The sequence below is a fragment of the Furipterus horrens genome, unplaced genomic scaffold (genome assembly GCF_987537825.1).
Source record: "Furipterus horrens unplaced genomic scaffold, mFurHor1.1.pri manual_scaffold_6, whole genome shotgun sequence".
Taxonomy (NCBI): domain Eukaryota; kingdom Metazoa; phylum Chordata; class Mammalia; order Chiroptera; family Furipteridae; genus Furipterus; species Furipterus horrens.
In genome coordinates, this window is record NW_028327176.1 from 188,712,207 (window position 1) to 188,733,443 (window position 21,237).

Below are 21,237 nucleotides of genomic sequence, written 5' to 3' on the forward strand. Positions count from 1 at the left end.
TATCACATTATGGCCTGATTTTCAAACATTGGTCAGTGGAGAGCTGGGGGTTTGACTTTGACAACCATCCGAAGTGCAAATTGTATTCTGCAAATTGCAGGCAAGTCCACACCCCTTCATTGTCAGCTGGGTTGGGGTGAATCACCACAATGTGCATGAACAGAAGGCTGCTCACCCCACAGGCAGGTGGCCCAGGGGACCACGGGAGGCAGGGCCATCGTCTTCCCCGAAGGACAGCTCTAGGTGCCCTTCAACACAGAGCCAAGTGGACCTTGTAGTCAAGTTGTCGGCCATTAAAGCTGCCCCCAGGGATTCTCACCAGCGTTTTCAAACGCCTCTTACTAACCGAGCACTATTTGTAGCCGTTTTAAAAAATCGTAGTGAAGAGCCAGAAATGTGTTGAAGCACTTCAATGTTCAAGAAGCTAAAGTCAATTGAACTATAATGTGGTAAACAACGAGCCTTTAAAATGACAGTCTGGGTGTTCAGAGACTTCCTTATGTTGTGCTCTCTGACAATATCAGGTGTCTATTGGGACAACTCCTAGTTATTGATAATAAATGATGTCTTTAGCCTATGGGACACCGCTTTCTATTCCATTTTCCACATACGCCATCTAACTGGGAAAAATACTAAACTGCGAGAGGAAACTGTCCAAAGGGAAGACCTGTTAAGTACTTTCCTTTGTAAATTGACCATGTGCTGGCTGTCACACCCTGCGATTAAGCTCTAAGGGTACAAAATGAATAAAGACCTGACTCCCACCTGGGAGTTGTTACAACATGACTAGTGAACACTAGATCAGAGAGAGGAGAGGACAGAGCACAGAGGAATGAACTACGCAGCCGTACACGAAATTGTGGAGGCCGGCGGGTTTCTCCAGGAAGAGAAAGAGAAGGAACAAATGAAATATTTAAAGAAATGAGAATTATAACCTACACAAATCTGAGTACCTTCTCATGGCAAAAAACTCCTCGGTGGGAAGGGAAGAAAATAAAACCAATATAGATCAGGGTTGATACCCGCATGCCCTTTACTTCCACGCGGGTGCGTCCCTCTTTAAAAGGTCTGAAAACTGAGGATGGCATTGCCATAACCTAAATAAGTCAGAACAAAGAATTGATTGGGGGGGGGGGGGGGGAAGGAGATGAAAAATGAGCTCTTGCCTGAAGGGAATTATTTTTTAGATGCGTAGGAAAGAGAACTAATAAGGGCGCATTGAAATCGGCATACCACAGGATCTCACCTTTGGCAGGTTTAGGAGTTTCCTGTTTGGAGCCTTCGCAAGACTGTGCAGGCAGGCGAACTACCCAGTCCAAATATAGCGGAGGCACGAAACAAAGAAAGAGTGTTCCTGCCGTTTGCACAGGGTCGGTGCGGCGGGGGCCTTCTAACCACTCCGTGGCAGCATGGGAGGCAGGAGACGTGACCACTGAATGCAGTGGTGATTCTGGCGTGGGTCCCTCTGCTGCACGGGGCGTTATGGGGACAGTTCTTTCGTGGTATCTGAGAACTGAGGAACAGTAGTATGTACGCGTTCATTTCCTGATTTCGAAGGCTGTCTAGTATGTAGGAGAAAGGGCCTAGTCTGCAGGAAATACAACGGACTTGGCAATGACAGGCATCCTTTGGAAAAACTAAGGTTCTTGTACGGTAATTGCTACTTTTACATACATTTGAGAGTGTTTCCAAATAAAGAGAATTAAAAGTTTAAAATGAAAAAGTAAAAGAACGTCCTTTCGCACATGAACGAAACAAAAAGGTTCAGTAACGTGTGCCTCGGGGGCCTCCTTTAATACTGTTCCAACCCCCGAAACCAGTCGGCTTTCTCCGAAGCCCCGTTTTCAGCGGTGCCCGAGGGGCAAGTGCGTAGAAATACTGCCACCTAGAGGTTTGTAGAGCAAATGCAGGGTGGGCACAAGGAGGCTCACAGTTTATTCTTGTTATTGTTTATTAATTATTGTAATTGCCATATACACAACTGTACATCTACTTTTTCCCCCACCCTGTATATTTAGGGTAATGGGGAGGGAAAGGCAATCCTACGGTTTCCTCTAGATGGGGGAAGAACAGAACTTTTTATGGGGATTAACTTTTGAAGGCTGTTGGAATAAAAGGGAAACAGGTCCTTGAGCCATGAAACTGCATATGGGTTAAATCTGAGACTTGGAGCCCTGACTGGGTAGCTCAGTTAGTTGGAGTGTTGTCCTCATGCGCCAGGGTTGCAGGTTCAATCCCCGGTCAGGGCACATATAGGAGTCAACCAATGAATGCATAAATAGGTGGAACAACAAACTGATATCCCCTCTCTCTCCTTCTCTCTCTCATCAATAAATACAAAGTAGCCCTGGCTGGTGTGGCTCAGAGGACTGAGCACCGGCCTGCGAACCAAAGTGTCGCTGGTTCAATTCCCAGTCAGGGCACATGCCTGGGTTGTGGGCCAGGTCCCCAGTTGGAAGCACATGAGAGGCAACCACACTTGATGTTTCTCTCCCTCTCTCTAAAAGTAAATAAATAAAATCTTTGGAAAAGAAAATTACACATTAAAAAAAAACTAAATAAATCCTAATTTAAATAAATAAATAAATACAAAGGAAATTTGAAGAACATAGTACAGAGTAAGAAGGCTACTAGAATAAAGGCCATTGTGTTTAAGTTGTGATTTGGGTCATGTGTACAAGGATATAAAGCTTTAAAAAAAAAAAAAAAAAACCAAGACTCAGAGCAGAGGACACAGCTCTGGGTTTCACCTGAGTCCAGGACTTACCCTAGAATGGGGAGCTTAGGAGGAAGGGATAAGCTTAGGGGCACAATAAAGGCACCCCGATTGGCCATTCCCCACCCCACCCCGAGCACTCTCGGAGAAGACTGAGAAAATTAATTCTCTAGGACGGAGAAGAAATAGGAGAACTGACCCCAAGAATAGGGTATCAGGCCAAGGCCCAAGGAGACCACCAGTGAGATGTAAGCCTGCTGACAGGGCAGCTCAGTGGGAACCGCTCAGGTGCCGCTCCACACGGGTGGGAGGGAGGCTGCCTTTCAGCACAGCACTCACCCTTGGGCCAGACACCCTACTGGGACACAGCCTTCCCATCACATGCAGAGGCCCTGGCTGCTGGTGAGGTAAACATTTAACCACCTAAAATTATGTTTTTTTCAACTCCATTTCCAGAAAACTAAACATACTCTTACTGTATGATCCAGCAATCACTGTCCATGGTATTTACCCAAATGAGTTAAAAATCTATATCCACAAAATGTTTATAGCAACTTTATTCACAATTGCCAAAACCTGGAAACACCAAGATGTCCTTCGGTGGGTGAATGAATAAATCATGGTCCATCCAGATAATGAAATATCATTCAGTGCTAAAGGAATGAGCTATCAAGTCATGAAAAGACAGGGAGGAACCTTAATACATGTTCTAAATGGAAGAAGCCAATCTGGCATCCTGTAGGATTCCAACTATATGACATTCTGGTAAAAGACGAAACTATGGACTCCATAAAAGGATCATGATTTCCAGAGGGTTAGGGGGAAAGCAGGAATATGGGGAGCACAGCGGATTTTTCAGGCAGCAAATCACTTCTGTCTGATACTTTAATCACCATTAAAGTATCAGATGCATGTCATGGCATACTCGTCACCCACCCCGCATGGCCCCGCACGGCCCCGCTCACCCCTGCTTGGCCCACACAGGGACAGCATGATGCACGTGCTCCTACCCCCGCCCATGCTTCTCTGGGCTGGTCCCTCTCCATCACTACATGTCCTCAGTGCTGAATGCACAGTAGGATCACCTGGGAAACAAAAAACACAATAAACCCTGCCCATGCCTGGACCACCTGAGTTAGAGTCTGGGCATCATTACTGTGTACAGTTTCCCTCAGGTGACTCGACTAAAAACCATTGGTTTAGATAAAGGAAAGACCATTAAGAGTTTTAAGTATAAAAAGAGGAACCAAGTATCTTAAAATTCTAGTCTTAAAATTTTGAAGGAAGAGCTCTGATTAGCCCATCTTAGACTGTGGAATGTCACCCTCAGGACAAGTTCAGAACTTGTCAGAGAAGACTACCAATGTCCACCACAGTGGTCCAGACCTACGGGACACGGTGCTGGGTCATCGGAGGCGTGCGTGGCCCCCCAAAGGTGGCAGCAGGGTCGGCGGGTGGGAGTGGAGAGAGTCCTGTGAGTAGGACACTGCCCAGGAGTTAGCCTCGGCAGGGACTGCGGATGTAAGAGCTCGTTCTGGATCAAAGTTGATGCAAAAAGGAGGAGGGGGCCCAGCTGATGAGAGAGGCCTGGAGAAGGGGTGTCATACGTGCTAGGAGTTTGGGAAGGCCAGAGGGACACACGGGACCGAAGAACACACCGGGCAGAGGCCAGCTTGCCCCACAATGTCCCACTTTGTCTGCAAAGTCCCACGTCCAGGCAATTTGCTCACACAGCTCCCGGAAGGAATCTTTCTCCTGAACGGTTCGGGGCTAAGTGTAAGGAAACAGAAATAAAGCCTCCCGCTGTTCTCCCTGCCCATGCGCCCTCCGCAGGGCGGGGCACGTGCCCGTCTGCCTGGTCCCAGGTGTTCTCGCAGACAGGCTTCACCAAATTTTTCTAAAAATAAGCACTTTAGAAAAACAGTGTTTCCGTAAACAACCGTATGTTTTTGTATCGGGGAGCAAATGATACATTTAGAATATGTACACAGAGAAGTGAATCAAAACCTCAGCAGAATTAATTTACTAAATGAGGAAAGTTCAGCGTTTTCCTAAATGAAGAAGTTCCCCCGCACACACACACCACTTACAAGGTACAGATGAAAGGCAGTCTCTCAGAATAGCGCACGCTGCAGGGTGGCTGAGTCAGGCAAGAGCAAAATTGAGAAAACGTGTTCAACAGCTTCTATTATAGCTGCACCTGACGGTGCTTGCTACGTGCCGGGCACCTGTGAAGGCATCGAAAACTCACCACAGCCCACTGTCACCAGCAGAGGAGAATGAGGCACAGGGAGGTCAGATAAATCACTCCAAGTCCAAACGCAGTGTATAGACAGATGGGCTGTTCAGAAAACCTGTTTCTTCTTCTTCTTGGCACAGGAGGAGAGCTAAACTACATTTCCCAGACTTCCTTGCAGCTAGGGGCACTGTTGTAGCCAATGAAATATGAGCAGAGCCCTAGGCCCCTTCTCTAGGCCTGGTCATGAACCGTCGGGCTCCTTTGTACCCCAACAGCTTACTGAAGGTGACAAGAGCTACCTTGGAGGACACTTACGGAGACAGCAAAGCAGGAAGGCCTAAGGAGCCTGGATCCTTGACTCACTGCTTGGATCTAAGCTCCCTACTAACCAAAAATGCTTGCTGTAGTGTTCATGTTTACATGCATGAAAAAAAAATCTATTGTATTTGAGCTACCGTAGATTTGGGAGTTGTTGTCAATGCTGCAATTTGTTTGTTACGTAATTAATAGGAAATTAGGACTTTGAAGTGGGCACTGCCCCTTCAAAGAAAACAAACTATCGTGACACTGGCTAGTGGGCAGTGAGGAAATTGGTATCCGAAGCTGGAGAGAGGGGAAGCCATGTTTCCCAATGGCAAATGAGGCTGTGTTCTGCAGCATGTGGGAGTCAAGGCGGCCGTAGCTCTGGACATGTTCGGGAAGTCAGACTGACTTTTCTGTTGGCTCTCATCTCCCCTTCAGTAGGGTGTGACAGGTGTACTCAGGGGAAACAAAAATGGTCGGTCTGCAAGCGGAAATGAAAGGGAGTATCGTTCAGAGACTGCGGGCCTTAAAGGTTGGGAAGGTGACTGTCTGCATCCCAAAGAGTAAGAGGGGTAGGACTGAAAGGAGGCTCAAGACGTGTGTCCGGTGCCGGGTGAAGGTTGTGCCTCCCCGCGGGAGGCTGGGTCTAACCAACTCACAGTAGCTGCCGGTAACCTGAAGCGGGGGAGAAGCAAGGATATCAAGCAATCTTGAGAATTACATCTATGTTTCAAATTTTAGAAATGTAGATACTGGCACATGAAACTGGCGGAAAATAGGTGAGAAACCCACAACGTTTTTAAGGGAGTTATATTGCCAAAGAAACAATGGATTCAGACTTTGAAAAGGCTTTCACTGTTTGCTTTAAAATAGCCTTCCAACCTCCCCAATGTGCACCGGCAGAAATTAGGCCTTGAGAGCGACGCATCCTCCAAGGAGAGGAAACTGCCCGCCGCCCGCCCCAGGCGAAGTCTGGAGGAAGCCCAGGGGCACCTCTGGGAAAGGCTCTCAGGCACACAGGAGCGCCTTCTCCACGCCGGCCAGGTACCGGCGAGCGCCATTCCTCTTCTCCTTCCTGAACGGGGCTTTTTATTGCGGTGTGCTGCGCGCGGATTGGGATGGGAGAGTCAGGCAAGTATCTTGACTTCCTTGGCTCATAGGTCCCCAAGACCATGGGGGACCACCAATAATAAATCTATTGGCGAGGACTGCACATTATTTGGAGTCAGCACTTTGGGTTTTCTCCCTGGGAAAGGGAAATAGAGCTCTGGACGTGAGAATGGAACAGGGATTTGATACCCAGGCGGGCAGGGCGACCCATCCAGCGCACAAGACCGCGTTGCCCCCCGTGTCCCTGGCAGTTCGGTGCTGCTACGTGACTAACTTCTAGCAGTGCGATGACAGCTGAAGCGACAAGACCACCGACCCTCCGTGAGCGGCTCTTCCCGCAGCCGCTTGCTGGGGGCGACTATAGGACCCCTGGAAGCCATATATGTATCGGGAAGGGCGGGGCCCCCGCAGAAGCCTGCGAACGTGAGTTACTGATGGAAGAGAAAACCATCAACCAGGTACAGCCCTGGCAGCTTTCCACCAGAGAAACTAACTTCCAGGGATTACCAACCGAGGGGTTATTTCCTCAGGGGTTCTCAGTAACTAAAAACAGTGCAGGAACTGAGATGCGAGCCCGGCAGCCGGGCCCCAGCCTGGGAACGCACGGAGGGATCCTAGGAACCGCCACTTCCATGTCCCCGACGTGCTGATGGGGACTGGAGGCTAAAAAGACTCGTTTGGTTTTCCCCCCACATCCCCCCTGAGCCCCAGTCAAAGAGATGGCCGTCAGCACTACCATCAAGTCTTCTCTTAATTGGAGAACCCTCGTTGCAGGAATATAAATGGGACGCCTTGGTAAATGACGTGACTGTCTAGTATGAATACAGTAACCACAGTTTTAGCCAATACACACAGCAGTCCATACAGTGCTGGCGCTGGCACCTAAGATCCTCTGTCCAGAGGGTCTGTATGAACGGAAGAGCACCCCCGTCAGGCGTGCCGACCAGGCCACGCAGGTGCTGAGAGAGGGCGCCAGGCCCCAGGCCGCCAGGCCCCCCTTCCCTGCTCTTTCTGTGCCCCGTGCAAAGGCGAGCAGCGGAGGCGCAAGCCTGAGGCCCCCGCCGGAGCCGCAGCTCTGCTGTCGCGCGTCTTTGCGCGTTTTGGTAACTTCTGAGTCTCCGGGACACTCGTTATTTACAACATCAGGATGACTATACGTATTAAATCACATCGCTTAGTAAAAATATTAAATATGGGCCCAGAATGGCGTGCACGATACCAAAGACACCCCAGTGAACAAGCTCCTTCTTTCCCCAGCCCTCCCGGAGCTCACGTTTTAAGGGAGCAGCAAACGTGGGGTAATCGCCGAGCTGTGCGCAGAGAGAAGTCTGAGGGCAGCCGTGGACTCATTGAACGTAAAATGATGGCACGAAGCAGGACCTCAAGAGCATCCTTTCTCTCTCCTTGTCAAGGGAACCGAGACGTCTCGCTTTTCTACCCGTGCCTCCGGAGCAGACGCCTGCGCTCTTACAAGCGCACGCGCAGCAGCAGACGGCGTGACTTCACCCAGTCCAGGTGAACCTCACTTGGCTTTCCAAAATCACGCCCCTGGCAGTCGAAGGAAAGGGAGGCCGGGTAAGCTCACAATGTCCAATACCAGAGTGGATAAAACATCACTTTCTACATAAAGCCCAGCACTCCATGTAAAATACCTCTTGTGATAAAAGTCTGGTTACTTCTTGTTTTCCAGAATTTAGGCAACGGTCTGTTTCGTTACTAAGATGTTATAACTTTATAACTTAGTATATAAAATACTCTGCTATTACATTATCAGATGATGTTACCGCAGGTAGGAATGGAGCTACAGGTCATATGCCTTCTGGGTTGTAAGAATAAAATTTCAGCTACCTATCACTTAAAAGCATTCCTTTCCCACAGAAAAAGGATTGTATGTTTATTGTTTTGACACACATGCATACACAGACCTCTCGTTAGTTGACACTCTTTTATTAACAATCAAAAGACTCCACACTTACAGTAGGAAAATAAATGTTTCTCTTATGATTAAGTGAAAACTATCCAGGGCCTTATAGAATTTTTAATACGTACTATGCATATCTCAGAAGACAGAATATTATGCTGGATATGACTGAAAATAAGAAACAGTAATTTATAAAAGGTACCTAATAGCTTTCCCAAACAGTAGTTCCCCGGAAATGAAAACAGGAAATAAAATTTGTATTTACAGTAGTCCCTCTATATTGTAGTTCATTTATCGCAGCCTCACTGTATCACAGGATTTTTTTAAATATTATATTTATTTATTGTGGATTTTTCACTACATCGGAGGATTTTGCGGTATACATATGTTGTTAAAGTTACATAGGTTTAAGAGTGTAGAATGTTTAAGAATATAAGTAGTGTTTATAAGTGTGGAAAAGGTTAATAAGGGAGTGGGAAAGGTGAATAAGGGACTGGGAACAGTTTATAAGTGTGTGGGAAAGGTTTATAAAGCCTTAAAATATATATAAATACTAAAATAAATGTAACGTTCCTACTTCGTGGATTTTCACCTATTGCAGGGGCGTCTAGAATGTAATACCCATGATAAGTGAGGGAATACTGTATACCTAGTTTTAGAGATGACTCACAATGCACATCTTACTTTTTTTACTTTGATATTACTTTTTCAAGGTACTCAACAGAAATTCCAATTTCATTTTAAGATCCTGAATTTGAAGTGTGCAATAAAGCCTGATTTCTCAAGAGCGAAGTTCAGTTATTACCCACAGACACTGCATCACGGACAGCGTTTGTCTGCGTCCTGTTTCCTACAGCACAAACCTCGCCAAGGTTTGGGAAGCCATCTGGACTGGAGCAGGCAGTGCCGGTTCTCTCACCAAGACCCTTCCTGCAGGAACAACACTTGTTCCTTTCAGGAGAAATGGCTGTTTCACCTCTTCTGTTTCTTTCCTAGTGAAAAAGTGGGCTGACAGGACCGTAGTCCCATTTTCTGCTGGGTGAGTAAAAGCTTTACTCTGTAAATTATGTCTCTTAAAAATCTAGCTGACAGGAAGGAAAAAGCAAAACCTCAGTGAAGTGTGCTTTCCCTCCACATAAAGCCAAAACAGAAATGGAACCCCACAGAAACTTGAACATTGAATTGTTTTTGAAATCTGAAAGCTTAGTTAAAAAGCTTTATATAAATCAATAGTCTCTGCATATCTTTGTTAGTTTAATACACACCATGATCTAGCAGAATACTTACATTCAAAAGATCATCTTTTAAAAAGGTCCTACTTTTCTACATGGTCTGTTTAAAAAGCTCCCTGCCTTGTGTCTAAATATATAGGCATTTCATGACATATGCAAGCAGTGATCCCATGATTCCACTCGTGCTCCAGGAAGTCATGGTAACGCAGCATATAAACATCCATAGTCTCTGAAGTGTTTTTACACACACACACACACACACACACACAGTTACCATCGCCCTCGGCAACACTCTTTGACAATTCAGAAAGCTTACATGCTTTTCTAATTGAATTCTGAAAGTGCCTTGAATTTAATTTTTAAAAACTTTAGTCTTCAGCATTGAAACTGCTGTTACTCCATTTTTCCATGAAGAAATAGGAAAATTAAGGGGACTGAGGGACATAAAATTTAAAAAAACAAAAAAACAAAAAAAAACACAAAATTTGGGAAAATATCTTATTACTACATAGGCTTAAGAAAAAATCCTCTGTAGAGACAATGTGCCAATAGAAGGTAAAAACCTACGTGGGTTGCTCAACACAGCATTATTTGTAATCGGTCATCAGAAACAAATGAAATATTCAGTAACAGAACGATAAGATAAACTAGGAAATGTCCAATTGATGAAATACTCTACAGCCCCCAAAGACAAGGAGGAAGACGCGCAAACACGGGACGCACAGCATCGGGCCCAATACACCCCGGCGCCGCGCGACGTGCCAGCAGCTTTTGCAACAACAAAGCAGGAACGTAACGTGATAGGCTGTGTGGCTGTATCGTGTGCGTAGTTTTCACTTTCTTGAAAAAACTCAACAAGAGAAAGTTTCCATAGTGACTGCACGTTTTCTGAAAAGAACGTCAGGATGGACAGAATGACTCAACAGCATGGCTCCGAGAAGGCACGTCCCCCCGGAGGCGCGCTGCTGCCGCACCGGGGAGGCACTCCGCCGCTCACCCCGGGAACAGGAGCGCAGCGCCCGGCCCGGCGGGTGCTCCCACCGCCCTGCGCACAGCAGGCCCGCAGGGAGGGACCCGCACCGGGCCACAGGGATGGGGGCCCATCCTTATCATTGATCTTATCAACTACGCCCGAATTTGTCCCTTTGGAGCACTTTTACAACACACATTTCTACGCTTGAGAACAAAATTTCTCATCCAAGTCTTTACATTTCCCCCTAGAGAAAAACTGACATGCACGGCTCCCTCCTTCTCATAATAAAGCAATTCTCAATTAGCAATCATTTCTTTAATGACAAAGTGGTGTGAACGCTGTGCAACACGTGGCTGTAAATAATTAAAGACCACTGGGTGATGGCTACCAGAAGGAATACTAGACACAGGATTACTTACAAAACAAGCAATTTACAATAGAAAGCTAAAAACTGGACTTGGGAAAAAAATTTAGTATTTTATTGTTAAACTGGGTTAAAAGACTAGATTTTCTATAAGTGGAGTAGAACAGGATCGGAAAGGCTTCCCAGGAGTCCCCAACAGTATAGGGAGGTGACAGTTTTGACGGCTTTATGGTGGCATTTACAACCTCCTGGTATTTTTACCTCTCTGAAGAAAGGGTTCAATCAAAAGACGAAATCATACAAAGCAGTATTTTCGAACAGATGTCCAGTAACAAAATTTTAAAATGAGAAATTATTCATTGCACTAAATTGTATTCATCCAATACTGGCGGAAGCTACATTCAGAAACGCTACGACAGAGCAGCTCAGGTGTAGTGAGGTACGGTGCACACATACAGACGAGCCGGGAAGAGCTTTATGTACTCGGTGTAAGGCGGACGTTTCACTTCCTGCAAGCCATGTATCTCTCAGCGACGTTCTCCCAGTTGACTACATTCCAAATAGCTTTCAGATAATCGGGTCTGACATTCTTGTACTGAAGGTAATAAGCATGCTCCCACACATCGATCCCCAGCAGTGGAGTAAGGCCTGTCGGAAAGAAGAAAAAAAGAAAAAACCATAAATTCCAAGGGAAACACTGGGTCTTCTCGACGTAACCTTTCCCCTACGCATCCACAGTTCCCCTTTACAACATTCTCATCCACTTTTCAGTCTCTCATATCAACAGGAAATGTGCTTAAGAATATTCCTATAAAAAGATTTTAAACGTGACTCTTTGGAAAAAAATATGATTGGTACTAAAAATAAACCTGGGAAAATCAATTAACTCTAGGATTTTAATAGTTGCTCCAAAAACACCAACAGATTTACCCAAGAGCCAGTTCTTAGTCATCCTCACTGGGGGTCCCAGTTAAGATGTGGGGGTGACTGAGAATCCCCCAAAGATCCTGAGTCCTCAGGGAGGTTATAAGAAACCTGCCCTGCTCCTCAAGGCCAATGTTAGTCTTGGAGAATAAAGGCATTTATGAGACACTAATAGAAAGAACAAGTGAACAAGGAAAACCGAGTAGGACTGAAGAAAGAGATTCACAGGAGGTGCAGCCAGGATTCACCTGGAAACCAGAGCCTCCCCAGGTAGGTACCTGCAGAGGTACACCGGACTCCCTGCAGAACTCACTGCTCACAAAGTTTTAGCTGCCTTTACAAATTCTGTGGCACCTTGCTTTCCCAAAAGAGCTGCTTAGGTTCTAGAAAAATCTGAGTATGTCCAGGGAAGAGTCAGTCACATAACCAAGTCTCCTGACATGTGTACAGGCAGAAGAGGTGGCTGAGAACACTGCTGTTTGACATTAAAGAATCCCTTTGGCTTCTTTACATCAAAGGTCACAGTTCAGGTAACTGCGGGATGACTTAAGAGTCTTTTTCCTGAAGACTGTCTAGTCCAATCTGACTCAACATAAAAAAGGACTGTGGGAGCCCAGCCTGGCGCTTCTATGCCACGTGTTGTCAGATTCCAAAACCCCCAAAAAGGCTCTCCTCCCAGTTCAACCACAAGTGCTCAGTAGAGAGAACAGGAGTCCAAGGTCTGAAAATGGAGGTCTTTTCCGAGCTCTTGTTGTTTATCTAACTTGATAGTGTTTTTATTTTAGTGCCTATAATTATATAACTGATACACACTGTCAAATGAAGCTGTTTATGTTTAAGACTTTTTTTATTAATGTATCTAAAATTACAGGCACTTATTTTTTTTATAAGATTTAACATTTCAAAATATCAAGAACTGTTAAAGCACCTTTACTGACACAGAATCTGGGGATCATCTGTTAAGATTTGCTCAAATAAGTACATGCTCATGACAGGCTTCAACACGGCTAGGTTTTCCTATTTTGAGTTAAATGCTTTCTAGTGAACCATCTCCCCTGAATGCATGTGTAACACTTTTCCAATCTAACCTGTTGTTCCTTGCAGGGGATCCTGGTTAGGACAAGCAGCGATCTGTAAGCGTCCTTGTTCCTTATTAAAACCAAGCCAGCCCCAACCAGAGCCTTGAACGCCAGCAGAAACAGCAGTCAGCTTCTCCTTAAATTTGGCGAAGGAACCAAAGTCACGTTTGATGGCTTCCATTAACTCCCCTATTCAGGAAAAAAAAAAAATCCAAAGAACTCCCACAAATGAGCAGAGGGTAACAATTACAATAGTTTGTTACATATACGAAAGTATTCTTGTCATACGGCCAGTCAGAGAAGCGACCCAGCACCACCATATGGAACACGCGACAAAGCCCTGTGAGCCTCCGTGACCCCGTACGACTCTGCCCCACGCCCAGGCTCCCAATTTCCACTTGCACATTCGTTACTCAAGCATGCAGGGCAAGTTCTTCCCACACTGCACCACAGCCACTGGGAACGAAAGAATAGGTCCCAGTAGCCTTCTTCTTCCCACTCAACAGAAAGTTTTACTTTGGCTTCTACCCTATCTACTCAGTCTCAATTTGGGAATAAGACGTTACAGCTGTTAGCTGGTTCTTCTCCAAGGCAGCCTCGATCTCGCCTATCTCAGTGATATCATTTTAAAGAGCGATCTTCTCTATTACTGAACTAAGGCTACATTTTAAGGGCTATAGCCCTTTTATTCGGTCGTAATATAGAATATAATTCTAGACTGAGGACATCAACTAAATCTACTAAGCCAAAAATATCACTTCTCTGTTAAAGTAGTCACCTGTTACAGCACAAATGACGGGGTACAGGAGACACAAATGGCAGAGGACCCACACCTGTTGGTTCAACGGGGTGGATCTGATGCTCCGGTAACTCACCAAACCAGGAGCAGGAAATCATGGTCTGAAGACCTAACTCACGAAAAATAAATGGTCCCTCTTCCCATACTGACTCCTCCATTTGTCTTTACTTCCTAATGAAATGGCTATTTCAAGCACAAAAAGTGCCTGCTAGGACACAATTAAAAACCACACATTTGAGGCCCATCCCAGGAGCCCTGAAACAAGGCAGGGAGCTAAACATTCGCCCCACAGCTCCCGGGGGCGGGGGGGGGGGGGGGGGGGGTGGCGCACAGAAAGACTTCGCATACCACACGGAAGCAGTGCGAATGGGGGCCGTGGCCAGACGGTCAGCGCTGCGCTTCCCCCGGTCACCTGCAGGTCGCAGAAGGGTCCCCTGCAGAACCTAATTTTCTAGGACAACTAACTTCGTATCACTTAGGAAGAGTGGTGAAATAATAGCAGAAGACGCTAGTCTAAGCACTTGACATATAATAACTTATTTAATTCTCAAACGGCCCTATTATTATCCCCATATTATACAGGGGAAGAAAGGTATTGAATACAACAGTTTAAAATCTCTCCCCAGGTGCTACAGCCAGGAACCCTGTCTTTTCTGAAAACTAGTCCCAGTCCTTCCCTAATGTACAGTACAGTACATTTCAACCCAAAGGTGACACCGTGATACTCCATGTGTGTATCAATAGTATCTGGTATCACATCTCCCTGCATGCACTATTTTGACATATGTCCCTGTGAAAGTCATGACTTGATTGTGCCTTTGCTATGAAGACTATGCCATGATGATACCTTGGAGAGAATTAGGGGAACATATAAAAACCCACAGTCATTCCTATCATCAGAAGTTGTAGCTGAGCATGCCCCAAAAGAGACCAACCTTTGGGCTCTCCACCACCATTGGGGCTCAGGTTTGTCCAGAAAATGCTGTGGTTGAGATGGCCTCCGCCGTTGAACTTCAGCGCAGGCTGAAGAGCTATCTGCGTTGTAACGTCACCTGAAACGTTAAAATGCAAATACATTTTTTAAAATTTTATTTTTTCAGCCATTCTGTACACTATTTTATTCTTTGTAAAATGTCAGATAATTGGATCAGTTTATAGCATCCTATATCCCTGGCTGGTTTGGCTCAGTGGATTGAGCATCGGCCTGCGAGCTAAGTGTCGCTGGTTCGATCTTCCAGTCAGGGCACATCAGAGAAGGAAAACTCTGACTCCAAAAAACCTCCGCTGCCTTGTGGCATACCTCTTCAGGGGAAAGGCTAAGGGAGTAAACCCCGACAGAAAATCCGGAGCCGGAGTCCCTAAGGCGGTTTGACGTTGTAGTCAACACCGGCAACTCCTGCGGCGCACCTGAAGCCAAGCTGTATTGACTCCGTCTTTCCCTTGGACCCTTCAGCTGCGAAGAGAGGGGGGGTCTGCTGCATGGGCAACAGCAGACCCTCCATATCACCCTGCCCAGGCTCTGTAGCTTCAGCTTCACTGGAGAGGACACTCCAGCGTCATCGCAAGATGTCGATTCAACACGGGAGGAGACAGATACCGTGTCACTCCCGAGTCGGACTGCACAGCCATTCTCGGCGGTGCAGATAGACTCTTAAGAAGCTACACCATCGTCTCTCGAGACGGACGGCTGCCGATAGCATCCTATGGACCCTAAAATGTCACAATTTCAGGATTCTACAAAAAAAGGCCTTTGCGAAACTATTGGTCCCAGAGAATTTTCGGGTGATTTAGCCATGTGTGGAACAACTCATTCCTAACGAGAGGTCCACAACGGTGGGAAAGCTAGCAGAAAAGTCACTGCTGAGCTCCAGAGAACTCAGGTTCCTTGGGACAAAGACACAAAATAGTGGAATACTAAAATGTATGGTTCCATATAGAGACTATATAGGAAATTTTCACCTCTCATTTTCTAGGTAGAGAAATATTCACTGGGAAATATCTCAATGTTGCATTAATAAGAAACCCAACAGTCAAAACTGAAATCTGGGTTTTCAACCCCGAACGTACTCCTCTTGTGGGCTCCCCCACCTCAGGAAGTGCCAGACGTCTCCCCAGGACATTTTGATAACCAGGTCACCTTTGATGCCCTCCCTCTCATGCCCCACATAACCTACCAGCATACCCACAAGCAGGGCCAGCTCTCCCTTTCAAACACACTCAGGATCCAACCCCTTCTCCCCACGAAGCCTGGGGCAGACCAGCAGGGTCTGCCCCCCACCAGCATCCCTGCCGCCCTTGGGTGCTCATCTCCTGCTTCCACATCTGCCCCCGACAGTCTATTCTCAACACAGTGGCCCCGAGGGCTCCTCTAGACCCCACACGGGTCACTGCTCTTCTCAGCGTGACCCTTACAAGGTGCTACAGAAATGCACAGGGCAGGACCCTCTGCAGCTGCTAGCTGGCCCAGCCATAGGCGGAGCATGCTAGAACTTAGGGCCTCCGTGGCTTCCTGTGCAGGACCTCATGATCCATCCCCTCGTTTCTCCTTCAAGTCTCTACTGAACTGCCAACCCCATCCGTGAAGCCTTCTCTAACCCCAGTAAGGAATGGGCGGTTACCCTGCTTTTTCTCCCTAAGACTTACAGCCCCTGCCATACTACATGTTTACTTGCTCACCTGTCTCCCCACTAAAATAAAAGCCCCAGTGAAGACAAGGACTTTCATGCACCGCCGTGTCCCAGGGCATAATATATTATCTTGTACACAGCAGGCACTCAATGAATGTTTGTTGCTTGACTAGATAACTAAATATATTTAATGTAGTTTCCACGTAAAAAAATTCTCTGATATCTATAGCACTTAAAAGAAAATGTCACATTTGAAGACATTTTTTTCTACGTTGCTTAACAAGCAGGCAAAATACTTTTATATGCCTTCCAGAAGCTACATAAGAACTGAACTATCAAAAAGAAAAAAAGAGGGAATTCCCTTGTTAAATAAATATCAAGTGTCTTTTATTCACAGAATAGCAAGAGGCCAAGTGAAGAACACAACCAGAGGCGCTGCTCAGAGCTTATGTAATAAATAAAGCTTTAGACTGTGGTCTCAGGGCACACACCAAGAACGTATGTGAACAACACTATTGTTTTCTTACACAAGGTCTGACCTCCAGCTGGTTAGCAAGTCAGAGAGGAGGAGAGGACCACGTGATATCTGAATACACAGCTGATCTTTGAGAGGTCTTTTTAAGATGCCAACTTTTCGCTGTTATGTTTATAACATAATTTTCTCACAGATCTGTGTCTCCCTTTATTAATTTTTCTTGGAAAGTCACCCTAAAAATAAACTTAAGTTTATTCAATTGTGTTTTAAGATGTCAACAGCAACTACATTTTTCTAATGAGAAAGAAACACACTTATTAAAAGTTAGTTTAATAATTTCAATCTCTTCAAGTTTAGTTAGTCATTTTTAAATTGTAATAGAAATTTGGGGGGCTGAGTCTCTTCTTTAAGAATGCTTTTCTGTTGCCCTGGCCAGGGAGCTCAACTGGCTGAAGCATCATCCCACACACCAAAACTTTTCTGAAGTTCAGCATTTTTGGAGTTTCATTGGTTTGGTTTGGTTTCTGTTAAACACAAGTTAAATAAGTTTGTTACTTACGTATGCCGAAACTGGTGATGTAATTTTACTTATATTCCTTTCATCTCAAATTTCAAACATGAAAATTTAGCTCTTTAACAATTTAAAAAATATTACTCTTTAGATTAAAGAAAGTTCTGCAGGTACTTATTGATGAATGGGCAATACAGAATATAATGTGAAGTTTTTTTCCAGTGGCTTTCATTAAACAAGTCAAGCTTCGATTGCACAAGAAAAGGTGTGAAAGTAAGCTGTTTTTAAAACACTGAAGAGAGAGGCTCCTAAGTGTCAGATGTTGTCATGTTGCAAGTACTTTCACAACTGGGATATCCCCCAGGGTCTCTATTGCCACATCCTTCCCACATCTGCTATGTTCTAAATCACCGAAACTTCTCCCGTATTCAGAACCTTTTGCCATATTTGAAGTTCCTGAGCGTCAGAAGTAAACCCTCCAGAATGGGGCAACTTCCTCTTGTTTTTGTTTAGACGTTTACCTCATCCACAATCAGGATGAAATACTCCATTTTTCCACTAGATGCCCCCAGTCAACCAGATTTCGCCGTCGAAATTTTACTCCACCAATTTCACAGGACTGAAATTCGATTAAAAATACGTATATTTAAGGAAACAAACAAACAAACACGTTTTTTTGTCTGTCTAGCTCATGAAGCCATACCTGTAGTCTGGAAACACGCCGGTCAATTATTTCCTCTGCAAACCACTGTTTAAACTAGTAGGTTGAAAAGCGTAATAATTTTTGTATGGAAACATTAAAACATAGTATTCCCATACACATCCCCAGACGCAAAACACAGAAAGTCCACACGTTACTGATTTTGTCAACTGGGCTCTTAAAAAAAAAAGTAACTCCATATGATGTTTTCATTGAATTCTAAATATTAGTAAATAAATACGAGCATGTTTCAGCTTGCCCCAAATGGGTCTTTTGCTTGTGGATTTCAAGAACACGCGGAGCGCCCTCCCGAACGGAGGAGCGGCTCCTTCCGGCGCTTCCCCGCGCGGGCAGCCCGCACCTACCCTTCTGCAGCGCCTCCTGGTACTTGTCCTCGGTGACGTTCAGGTTGTTCACATAGGCCGCGTGGTGCTTGCTGTGGTGCAGCTGCATGATCTGCGCGCTGATGTGCGGCTCCAGCGCGCCGTAGTCGTACGGCAGGTCCGGGAGGTTGTGCTTCTGCCTGGAGCCCAGAGCCCCCAGCGCGGGCACCAGCTTCCGGCTCGCGCTGCGAGGACGACAAACACAGACCGGCCCGCTGAGGCCGGCTGCCCGCTGCCCGCGCGCCCGTCCGCGCCCCTGGGCCTTGCCGTCCTTTGCGCGCCCTCTCCCGCGCCACCGTCTTTTAAGCATTAAACTAACGCTGCTGCCCTGCGCCTCGGCGGCACCTGGACGCGCTCCACGCGCACCTGCGTTTAGGCAGGCCCGCCTGCCGCGCCCCGCGACACCTGGGTCCAGAGGGTACCCGCGACCCCGGCGGGACCCAGCCAGGCTGCGGCTGAGCGCGGAGGGAGAGAGGGGACCGTGGAGGCGTCCGCGCCGAGGCCCCCGCCGCCCGCCCGCCGCCCGCGCCCTGCGCACTTGGGGCAGGGACCGTATCCCCGCTGAGCGGCACGGCCGGGGCGCCTAACCTGCACGCCGCCCGGGACAACATGCTGACGCCGACCGCAGGGTACTCCGAGTTCGAGCCGCCGCGCCGCGCTGACCGCTCGGAGTGAACCGGCGACCCGGGCTGCGCCACAAGGACACCGCTGCCGGCTGCAGGCTCCGCCCCCTGCTCGCCGCTCCCACCGGCGGGGGGGGCTTCGGCCCCGGTGCCGCCCCGCCCCTACCAGGCATCCGCCCCGGGCCCAGGGGACGCGCGGAGGGAGGTCGCAGAGACCTTCTCCGGTGGGCCGGGGCAGCCGCGGTGCCCACCTGCCGTGCTCCCCGCCGTGTCGCCCGAGGGAAGGCCACCGCACCCCCGGTGTCAGATGGTACGGCCCGCAGCTCCGCCGGCGTCGGCGCTGCGGGGCGAGTCCGGGAGGAGGAGACGCGATCGCCGCGGTTGCGAGTGCGTCCCGGCCCCTTCCCCGGCGCCCTCGCTGGGGCAGCCCCGGGGTCGGGTGACTTTCCCGGAGGAAAGCCTTGTTTCCCGAACGGCCTTGGCGCGCTCCAGCGCGGCCCTGAGGAAGGCGGGTCCTGGGTGCTGGGAAGCTATAGGGCTATTGCCTGCCCCCCGCCCCCCCTAAACACTGCCGCGAGTGGCCTTTCTTTCCGAGAGAGCTGACCTTGGGACCTCCTGCAGGCCTGAGCCAGGCCGAGGGCGGTTACTGAACACCTACGAGGCCAGGGACTGCGCTGCGGGGTTTGCATACATTTATCTTTCTTTCACCCCGAGGGTAGGCATCGTCGGCCCCAGGCTACAGCTGAAGAGCTCACCGACGTTAGGCAGGTTGATACGGAAAAGAGCCAAGATTAGAACTCAAAGTTCATACTTGTTTGAGAACTAAGACCTACCAGTCAAGTCTTGAGTATTTGTTAGGAGTGACTGCCTTGAACTAACCGCTGGGAGAATATAAAGAAATCCAGCAGAGGATTCTTTCTTCTTTCTTACAGCGCCTTGTAGTGTAATAAGCTGTATCAAAGGCTTTCTCAACAATTAAAAGAAAAAAATCCTGAGTTGTGTGAGCCCTCCCTATATAGAAGTTAGGAAAGCATTACATTGTTATTGGTCTGAGTTGGGCCAATAGGATAATATAAAAGGAAGTAGATAGTAGGTGCTTAATAAAGAATTCCTGCTCTCTCGGGCAAGGTAGCAGAAGAGGGTGGGGGCGGGGAGGGGGTTGCTGGAGTGAATGCTTCTCCCCACCTTGGATGTTACCAAACTGACTCCACTCCGGCACGAAGCTATCAGCAGACAAGCCACAATTAGTATAGATAAATTGGTCGTGTAGCTCATGGGAAATCCACAGTTGTAAAAGCTGTTTCTGGAGGTCACACTGTCGGGTTCAAAAATGAACTAGAAAGAAATATTACAATCAAGCTTGGATAAACTCATGCTAAGATTTATAAACCTGATGACCCAAGTTATCCTCGGCCAGAATGTTATAGACCCTGTGGAAGCAGGTCACCTGATGAGTTTCCTACAGACATTCTAGGGACCAAAGGGAACTGCAAATTAGCCAGACATGTTTCCTCTGTCCATTGTCCTGGCCGGGATATTTTGATGGCTACCTGCTGAACAGGCATCGGCGATGAAGGCGGCTCTTCTCTTGAGAGCTGGTGATGAGTCTTGTCCTCAGCCTCAGACTTGGGAACACCTGTCTGCTACAGAAATCGTGACACTGAAGCATAAAGCTGATTTGGTGGGTGAAAGCCTGGCTACAGAACAGTGTGAACAGATCCTTGCGTTTGTATACAAGGGACAGTAGCAGAAGTGTTATCAGAAAAACCCTGGTGCTTCTTGCTGACACAGTAAAGAATTACCGATCAGCGAGCCTATTAGCGTGCATGCAAAGTTTATTAGTGACTGGGAGAGCAAAAGCAAGGGTGGCCAAAGGCCAGGGAGGCAGGCTCACCCTAGGGTGGACAGAGGCCCTGTGGCCAGAAGGCGAAGAGCACCAAGAGAGCGAGTCCTTTGTCCTGAGGACTTACATAGTCGGGGGCGGGGTGGGGGGGGGGGGACTAGGGGTGAAGAAGTTACATATTGATTGACGGATAAAGGTGGAGTCAGCTTTTCTCGGGGGCACGTAACTCCCCAGACTTAGGTATGTGTTGGTCTCTTAGCCTGAATCCTTATCTTGCTCCAGACCCCATTTGTTCATCTAGCATGCCTGACAGGAGGCAGTTAATTAAAGTTGGGGCAGTTACCCAAAGTTATTTATGGGCTCTTTCTGTAAACATGAGGGACTCTCTGTAAAATAGATAGTGACCAGAGGTAGG

General features: G+C 47.3%; 1 protein-coding gene across 1 annotated transcript; it reads right to left on the reverse strand.

Moving 5' to 3' along the window:
* Nucleotides 1–10,951: 10,951 nt before the first annotated feature.
* On the reverse strand, nucleotides 10,952–19,070 carry SOD2 (superoxide dismutase 2). The gene is made up of 5 exons (XM_090280044.1): nucleotides 18,945–19,070; nucleotides 18,339–18,541; nucleotides 14,596–14,712; nucleotides 12,871–13,050; nucleotides 10,952–11,506 (listed from the first exon to the last, which is right to left on the reverse strand). The coding sequence occupies exons 1-5, from the start codon at nucleotides 18,965–18,967 to the stop codon at nucleotides 11,361–11,363; spliced, it is 669 nt and encodes a 222-aa protein (XP_090136170.1). The 5' UTR covers nucleotides 18,968–19,070; the 3' UTR covers nucleotides 10,952–11,360.
* Nucleotides 19,071–21,237: the final 2,167 nt, after the last annotated feature.

Excerpts from the sequence above, each read along its gene's own strand:
- SOD2 (XM_090280044.1), bottom strand. The coding sequence starts at position 18,967 with ATGTTGTCCCGGGCGGCGTGCAG. Across the intron at positions 13,051-14,595 it reads TGGTGGTGGAGAGCCCAAAG|GGGAGTTAATGGAAGCCATC; the intron begins GTTGGTCTCTTT and ends TTTCCTGAATAG. Across the intron at positions 11,507-12,870 it reads TCCCCTGCAAGGAACAACAG|GCCTTACTCCACTGCTGGGG; the intron begins GTTAGATTGGAA and ends TCTTTCCGACAG.